The sequence below is a fragment of the Artemia franciscana genome, chromosome 2 (assembly GCF_032884065.1).
Source record: "Artemia franciscana chromosome 2, ASM3288406v1, whole genome shotgun sequence".
Taxonomy (NCBI): Eukaryota; Metazoa; Arthropoda; class Branchiopoda; order Anostraca; family Artemiidae; genus Artemia; species Artemia franciscana.
In genome coordinates, this window is record NC_088864.1 from 22146900 (window position 1) to 22156125 (window position 9226).

At 35.5% G+C, this 9226-nt stretch overlaps 1 protein-coding gene across 1 annotated transcript in view; it reads left to right on the plus strand.

The window, feature by feature from the left end:
- The window catches only part of LOC136034602 (uncharacterized), a gene marked incomplete in the record, with an annotated part of 33169 nt that overhangs the window by 19811 nt on the left and 4132 nt on the right, over nucleotides 1-9226 (plus strand). The window contains 2 exon segments of the mRNA XM_065715875.1: nucleotides 5277-5327; nucleotides 7631-7831. Coding sequence (XP_065571947.1) covers nucleotides 5277-5327; nucleotides 7631-7831 — 252 coding nt within the window.

Below are 9226 nucleotides of genomic sequence, written 5' to 3' on the forward strand. Positions count from 1 at the left end.
GCCCACCCTAGAATGCAACCCCAGAAGAGGAGGGTTGCTATTTGAGGTAAAATTTTATGAAAACTTTAGTTCACATTTTTCAAAGTTCCTAAAAGCAAAAATAAAGAATTTTTGCTAGAAGAAATAACACGGGTGTGCGTGTGCTGTGGGGGGTCTTTTTAGCTAAAATAAATTTCTCTGTTAAATTTTATTTTGTAGGACAATTTACACCTTTCGAAGCGAATGCACTACAGTACGACATTACTGCTTCTGAAACTCGAGGCTCAATACGCGTATAGATTTTTAATAAAGCGGTGTCTTCAGCCATTATGTGGCGAAAAGCAACAATTCTATCCAAAAGAAGGCTGAAATGCTATTGTGTGAAAATAATGAGATTTTCAATTGATTTAGAATTATTAAAAAACTATACACACGCATATTGCACCTCGAGTTTCAGAAGCAGTGATGCCGTACGGTAGTGTATTAGTTTTTAAAGGTGCAGGTAGTCCTGTAAAATAATGGTTAACACAGACACTTATTTTAGCTAAAAAGACTGTCCAACAGCAAAGCAGTGTTTTCTGCCATTTTATGGTGCAAAACAACAATTCTAGTCAAAAAAGGCTAAATTGCTATTGTGTGAAAATTCTGAGATAGTCCATTAATTTAGAATCACTGAAAAAAAAAACTATACGCATATTGCACCTCGAGTTTCAGAAGCAGTAATACCGTACGGTAGCATATTCCTTTCTAAAGGTGCAGGTAGTCCTACAAAATAACAGTTAACATAGACATTGACAGCAAAGGGATGTTTTCAGCCATTTTGTGGTGAAAAACAACAATTCTTGTCTAAAGAAATCCAAAAAGCTATTGTATGAAAATTATGAGATAATTAATTGATTTAGAATTGTCGAAAATATATAAGCATAATGCGCCTCTAGTTTCAGAGGCAGTAATTTAGTCTGGTAGTGCATTCGTTTCTATAGGTGCAGGTAGTCCTACAACATAATGGTAAACATAAACATTTACTTTAGCCATAAAGACTGTCCCACAGTACACACGTATCCGTGATCTTTTTTCTAGCAAAAAATGACAAATTCTTTATTTTTGCTTATGGGAGGTTTTGCAAAACGTAAACACCTTTCCTTGTGTCTAATGTGATTGCTTACTAGATTGGGATAGCTACATTTTGTCACGGTGGCGTAAAATTACCACAGTCTTTGCTCAAAGAAACGTAGCATTTTGATTAAAACCTCTCGGAAATAATCGAATGTAAAACTACGTCTCTTTTTCTTGCAGTTGCGTCTGATAGATCAGTAGAAACGTGGCATGTTCATTAAGACCTTTCAGAAATAGCCCTTACTAGGGATTGAATTTATCTCTAATATCAAATTCCCCCCCCATCCTCCCTGGAATTGCTTACTTGAGTTCCCACCTTTCTTTAATTCATATCCTTTTGCTTATATTTTATGTTTTATTAGCTTTTTTCACGTTTTTTTGTTTGTTTGTTTGTTGTGTTTTAATTGTTTTTTCTGTGTTTGAATAACGGTTGTATATTTTTTATTAATAAAATGTGTATATATAATCAAAGTTTGCTAGAAAACTAATAACGACACAACAGCCAGGTATGAAACAGTTCGTGGTATCAAACTATAGTAGGCTAAGGAGCGAACCGGCATAATAGTAACCGAAATTCTAAAAAACAGAGTTTTTATAACAATAGTTACATCAAAAGAATTTTATTTTAATGCTAATTTCAAATATATAGGTTTCATTAACTTTAGACCTACTCATCAAAAGTTACGAGCCTGAGAAAATTTGCCTCATTTTAGGAAATAGAGAGAAACGCCCCTTAAAAGTCTTAGAAGCTTACCGAAAATCGCACCATCAGATTCAGCGTATCAGAGAACCCTACAGTAGAAGTTTCAAGCTCCTATCTACAAAAATGTGGAATTTTGCATTTTTTGCTACAAGACAGATCACGGATGTGTGTTTAATTTGTTTGTTTTTTCGTTCTAGTTTTTTCGCCCAGGGGCGATTGTATCGACCCAGTGGTCCTAGAATGTCGTGAGAAGGCTCATTCTAACGGAAATTGAAAGCTCTAGTGCCCTTTTTAAATAACCAAAAAAATTGGAGAGCACCTAGGCCCCCTTCCACACTCATTTTTGTCCAAAATCACCAGATCAAAATTTTTAACATAGCCATTTTATTCAGCATAGTCAAAAAACCAAATAACTATGTTTTTGGGGACGACTTACTCCCCCACGGTCCCCGTGGGAGGGATCGCAAGTTACAAACTTTGACCAGTTTTTATATATAGTAATGTAGTAATGGTTATTGGGAAGCGTGCAGACACTTTCAGGGGCATTTTTGGTTGGGGTTGAGGGGTTGAGGGGAGGGGGGGTTTATGCGGGGGGAATTTTCCATGGAGGAATTGTCGTGCGGGAGGAAAATTTCCATGAAGGGGACGCAGGATTTCTTAGCATGTTTTTAAAGAACAGTGAAAAAATATGAAAAAGTTTTTCAACTGAAAGTAAGGAGCAGCATTAAGGCTTAAAACAAACAAAATTATTACGTATATGAGAGGATCACCTCCTCCTAATACCTCGCTCTTTACGCTATAGTAATTTTATTAATTTCAACTATTTGCTCTACAGCCTTTGTGATTTAGGTTCAATTCTTAAGAAATTGAGAAAAAATTTAAGCTTTAGTGTAAAAAGCGAGGTATTGACGAGGGGGTGAACCTCCTGATATACGTAATAAAAATATACGAATGTAGAAGTTCGTTACGTAAGTTAATTCGTAAGTTACGTATGTTTTTACTAATAAAAACATTCGTAAAAAATTAAAATCTCTAGTTGTCTTTTTAAATAACCAAATAATTGGAGGGTAACTAGGCCTACTCCCCTCCTTTTTTCCCAAAATAGTCCAAACTGTGAGAACGTCATTTAACCATAAAAATAAACTAATATACAAATTTCGTTTTAATTATTCATGTGCGGAGAGCCAAAATCAAAACATGCATTAATTCAAAAACGTTCAGAAATTAAATAAAAAACAGGTTTTTTTAACTGAAAGTAAGGAGCGATATTAAAACTTAAAACAAACAGAAATTACTCCGTATATGTAAGGGGCTGTTCCCTCCTCGGAGTCACGCTCTTTACGCTAAAGTTTTTTACTGTCTTAAAAAGTGGAATTGAGAGAAAGAGTCAAACTTTAGCGTAAAGAGCAGGGCGTTGAGGAGCGAACAGTCCCTTTTATATACGGAGTAATTTCTGTTCGTTTTAAGTTTTAATATCGCTCCTTACTTTCAGTTAAAAAAAACCTGTCTTTTTTATTTAATATCTAATAAAGAAAAAATCATGAGCATTGGAATGCTTGCGCTCTCATGTGGAGAGGGTTGGGAACTCGCGAACAATTTAATCGTTCTAGTAAGCGGCCAATGGATCCTCCTTGTGTTCAAATGGTTATCATATAGAAAGTATTACCCAAATCAAAATTTATCAATAGTTTACTGGTCCAGATGTTTAAGGCTCTTGTTCGGTCATTGGGGAGATCTCTGGTTTTACACTCGAATCGTAAAGCGGACAAAAATTTTTAAATTATAAAGGTTTCCAGAGAAAAATGTCTTGAAAGAAAACGAAATCTCAAAACAAACGTCAAGAACGAAAATGCAATCTCTTAAAGTGTTATGTACACCCTTTTTCACCCCTCAGTTACAACCAGGATTTTTCGGCTTGACTAGCAGACTCTAAAAACTCCTTATACGTAACAACAAAAAGTAAACAAAAGGTATTACGCAGCAGACATTACGCTAGCCCTTCCCTCTAGTGCAATTAGATCCCAGAGGCTCCCATTAGAATTGCTTGCGAAGGGTCCCGTTGGAATCGACTGCTATGACCCCCTTGGAGCTGGTTGCTAGGCCCCCCGTTAGAATTGCTCGACCCATGGACTACCCATGAAATTGACTGCTAGGGTCCCAACAGTGGAAGAGGTCGTTAGGTTACATTAGTGGTACTTCACCGACCGCATGAAAAAGGTTGGTAGGAAACCCGGTGGAAAAGACTGCAAGAGGCCCCGGTAAAACTGGATGCTTGGCCCCCCAGTGAAATTGGATGCTAGGGGCCCTGGTAGTTAGGTTTGGTTAGGGGGCCCGGTGAATTTGGTTGCTAGTGCTCCGTTGGAATTGCTCGCTAGGGTCAAGTGTCTTGAAGGCTCCCCTCTGGTGGGCCCTGAAGGTTTAGTCCTGGTCCTCATAGGTTTTTAAACATAACGACTAAAACAAAATATTCAGTGGGGTCCTGAAGGTTTTTCCTTGCGATCGTGAAATTTTAAGAAAAAATACTCTCTATTAGGTACCAAGCAAAAGCTATTGTGTAACAACCAAAGAAATCCTGATTTGACGGGTTCCTAAAGGTTTTTCCCTACACTCTTTGGTCTTAAAGTACTTAACACTTTCTTAAGTACTTAACACGTGCATTTTTTAGAAAATATTCCCTATTCTGTAATTAACACCTTTGTCTCATAGAAAACATCCCCTATTAAATAACATGCACCTGCTTCATGCCCTGAGGGGGTCGTCGTTAAATCTTTTTGTCATCTTACGTCATTAAAGGAAGGAAAGAGAAGTGATTTTAGGTCCTTCTAAAACTATGGAGGGGATTCTATAGTTATATTCTTAATATCTGCTAACTACGCTCTGTTCATAAACGTTTTTGCTAAAATAAATAATAATAAATAAATAAAACAGCAATGTTAAATACTCTGTTACTTTCAAACTATGTTAAAAAGTTTAGTGTAGTATTGTTTTCAGTGTTCTCTCCCTTTAATTTTGTAGGGGGTATTTCATAATTCAAACTTTGATTTGTAAAAGGTTGTGGACCGCTTTCTTACAATAATATTAAATAGAGCCCCGTCTAGTGGTCATATCACTTAGGAAGGCTCAACTGTCGAAAGTATTTTTCCGTCACATCGCAAAATTGTGTATCTTTCTAACTCAGAAATGCTCCTTGGTTCAGCCTAACCTTCCTATCAAACTAGGTTAGCTCTACTATGCTGCACTAATAAATTAACAATTTTACTGTTAATGCACTGTCCTTGAAATAAATGAACAAGCAAAGTCCAAACATTATCCCAGTAGGAATAGCCTATGGAAACAGCCTTCAGTTCCAAAATAATTAATCCAAAAAAGGTAATCTTTAATAACTTTGGGCAAAGTCATTGAAGTGTGATGTATTATAGTGATTTAATTAGTTCATTGTGTTCTTTCAACAGACGTAGTAATTAAGTCCTTTTTGTAGCTACAATCGGAGATGGAAGAACCAGTTTGATAACAGGAAAAGTCCTTGATTGTAAGTAATTGGCGTAAATTGATCCGTTACCAAGCTTTTCTATTTATTTATTATAAGTATTTATTAGGGGTCAAATAAACGTTCTTGACATATAAGTGCACAGAAATTGTTTACGAAAAGTACAACTACCCCTCCCCCTGCCTCATATTAAATTGATGAATTATACGAAAAATAGAAGGAATTATAAAAACAAATATTAGTAAGATTTTGCAATGGCAAGGAACCAAAGGTTCTTTCGCCCCTGAAAAAATTATATACCATGAGATTAAAAATAGATAGAATTATTTTATTTATACTTGGGCCAACATGAGACGTTCATCATGAGCAACATAAAAGCATTGACTGAGTAAAAAGTGAAGTGTCTCAAAAGATTTGTTCAAGGAGTTTTTACATAAAATGGATGGTCGTAGAAAGTGGGCGAAGGGCTCAGTCGACCTCAAACTCAAGATTTTATTATCCTTCTGAGATCATAACCAATGAGAGGGTGGACTGATAGCTTCAGACTTATAGCTAGTTTCTTGGCGCTAGATTACATCAGAGTTTCTGACAGGCCACTAGCTCTTTCAATATATCCAAGAAATACAACATCGAGTGTGACATGATAAGTGTAATCAAGGAGCAAGGGTCCCAGATTATATAAATAACCCATATGAAACACACATTTAATAAAAAAAAAAAATCAACGTAGAAAAGGTGGCCATGCTGTATCTCGTTGAAACAAAAAAATCATGCAAGGATTTTCAATTTGTATGATTGAAAGTCCCCAAGAGAGATGCTCCTGAGGCCCATTCAGTTTCCTCCCACCGCACGTCTTTTTTAAATGATTTTCTAATGAGTAATCAAAGATTTTCTAATAGCATAATCAAAGTAAGGCCCTTGGGACCTTGCTCCCCTATTCCCAACCCTGTTTCCCGATTGAGGGGAAGACATTTTACTATTTGTTGGGATGAGGGTCATACAAGGACCTTCAATTGGATTTGTGGAAGGACTATGACTTGAGCCCCTGAACTTCTTTGGCTCATTCCCCCTCTGTTTTTTAGAAATGTGAACATTCCATGTCCATTTCAATTTCCTTGTCTATTTTTGTTCGTTTTAAGTCTCACTAATGAAATTACTTTATTTCTTTTTGCTTTAGGTTATATTTATCGGTATTTGCTTTTCTTTTCTTATGAAAATGTTTGTTTTAAACTAACCCTTTAGAGAGCAACAGAAAACTGAAAATCTACTTTGAAAGACCGAGGAATAAGTAGCGGAAAATGAAAAAATGAAACAGAATTGAAGCCGTTGCGAACTTCGATACCAGACTATGGTCAAACTAACTACTTTTAATAGAGAGGTCTTCTTAAAGACTCCTCACATTCTTAAAAGTTGAAGACGTTTCACTGTTATTTTTCTACGGTATTTGTGTCTCTTATTAGTTTTATTTATTTGTTTAACACCTACCCTTTTTCTCTTCTCTATTAAAAGAGAAAAGACAGAAGGGTGGGGGCTCTTAAAGCTGAGACTTATTGTAAAGAACTTAAAATTATTACACCTGCTCGGAAATTGTATGCTGTAAAACTAGACAAGAAATTCCTAGAAACTAAAAAAACAGACACTTGCAATTATACCCACTTACTATGTCGTTAGCTCAGAAGTGATTTTTCTTTGTTTTACGTTATCACAAATATGGCTTTATTTGCATACCAATTTCAAAATCCTTTCTCTGTTTACTTGGTATTAGTAAATGACACGCCCTTGAATTTTAGCACAATCACTATCTAAAGATATGCAGGAATGTATTTCATTAGGGTTGAAAGCAGGTCTAGGGTTTTCAGCATATCACCTTAAGAGGTACCGCTTTGGGGGTGGGGGAGAGGCAAATGCCCTCTAGATTTTGAAAATATTTTTTTACATGTTCATTAAATAAAAAAATCCCCCCCCAAGATGATTGAACACACCATTCGGTGTATCTTTGGATAAAAAGGGAAAAAATTCCTAGCCCTGTCCATATTTTCGGGAAATGGTAAACTTGATTTTTTTTTTACAGGTGTTTTTATTACCGCTAGTTTTCTACCACATATACGTATTTTTGGATCACCATGGAAGATGTAACTAGTAGAAGTTTTAAAAGGAAAGATAAAAAGCGAGGGTATGTTTGAAAAACATGGGTATATTTTGGTGTACCCATGTTTTGGGTACCAAAAACATGCATACACATGGGTACATTGGGTATATTATGAGTTTAGTTTTGAAAAGTTTAGATACAATCCACATTCCACTCTCATCATTTTGTGTCTTTAAATTTGTTCAGTAAATTTCAGTAAACAACACGAATGGCGCATGTCTTCTGGGCCAAGATTTATATCAGTCAGAAACAAGTATACCAAAACCCGATCCATGTCATTACTGTGTCTGCATTGAAGGAAAAGTAGACTGCTTTTGGAAGCAATGTCCTCCACCGCCAGATGGCTGTGCCAGCTTTGATGTAAAAGATGTATGTAATCCCTCCCTCTATATTTGCTGTAAGTGAGTTCTGTCATTTGATATGAGCATATTCTTTTAGCAAGAGTTAACCTTAACAGATCGAATGATTAAAATCCGTCTTGTAGATTTTCATCTACGAGGAAGCAAAGATTTTTAGGACTGAAAATGGTAAAAAAAAAAAAAAAAAAAAAAAAAAAAAAAAAAAAAAAAAACCGCCATTAACCTACTGTATTGACCTACTAACCCTTTTATCATATTTTACAGGAAACATTCTTAGAAATCAATACTCTTTAAGAACAAGGTGACGATGCTTATGTGTAAATGCACTAATGTAGTTCAGCGGTCAAAAAATTAAAGCAGGGGAAGCCAAAGAAAAGGAATTGGGAAACAAATAAATATCCATCTGTACCAAGACGTCTAACAGCCACTATAATGGCTTCAGGACTTGTGTTTTCAGCAATTTGATAAAACTTGATAAATAATTTATCAACTAATCCGTATTAAATATTTTTGTCGGATACTCTATACGATACCGAAATTACCAACGGTCATCGGTATCATATCAGGCGATAAAAACAAGTTCTTTTAACATAACAATAGAAATATACGTTGGCGTCAATTAACTATATGGGGGTAGTTTCGGTAAATCTTTTCAATGAAAATGGTAATGCCAAAAATTTTTTTTTCAAAATCTAGGGGGAGGGAAAATGTCGTCCTACCCTCCCAATTGACGCCACCGGAAACATAAAGTGAGACAATGATTTTGCAATGCGTAGGAGTGGACATGAACGAAGAATGAAGCCTACTGCCAAGCGCTTTCATACCAAATTAAAGAACTATTTGTTTTTCAAGTTTCGTACAAAAATTACATTAGAAGCAGTCTGATACTTTATCAAGCCATGAACTGTACCTAAACTCAGCTAAAATAAACGTTTTCAGTAAATATCATTATTAATTCATAAATGAAGGAACAATTCTTTTAAAAAGCATATTTGTCTTTATAAGAATTTTTGTCTGCTTCGACCTTATTTTCCAGTGTTTTCCCCTGAATCGTCGTTAGTGGAAAATAACAAATAACAATTGGTTTTTGCCTTTTTTTTTTCCCATCTACATCATTCGGTCAATGTTCTTAGTTTGGTCAGGCCAAATATGGAAAACTTAAAAGTGATGTTTACACACGCTCTGCGTATGACGTATTAGAACCGAATTCTTAAAAATCAATGACCCGAAAAAGCTTTAAAACGTTTCCTCTTGTACATTGTTCATTTTCCGTTGGATTGCAAGAAATCAATTTACTATATATGATTTGGCATTGATGTCTATTTGCTGAAATATGGAATCGCCTTACTCAGTTTGACCGAAATATGAAAAACTTGCTTCTACTGTTAAAAATGTGTTAACTTTGTATCGTATGAATAGGCTATGCTCATTCT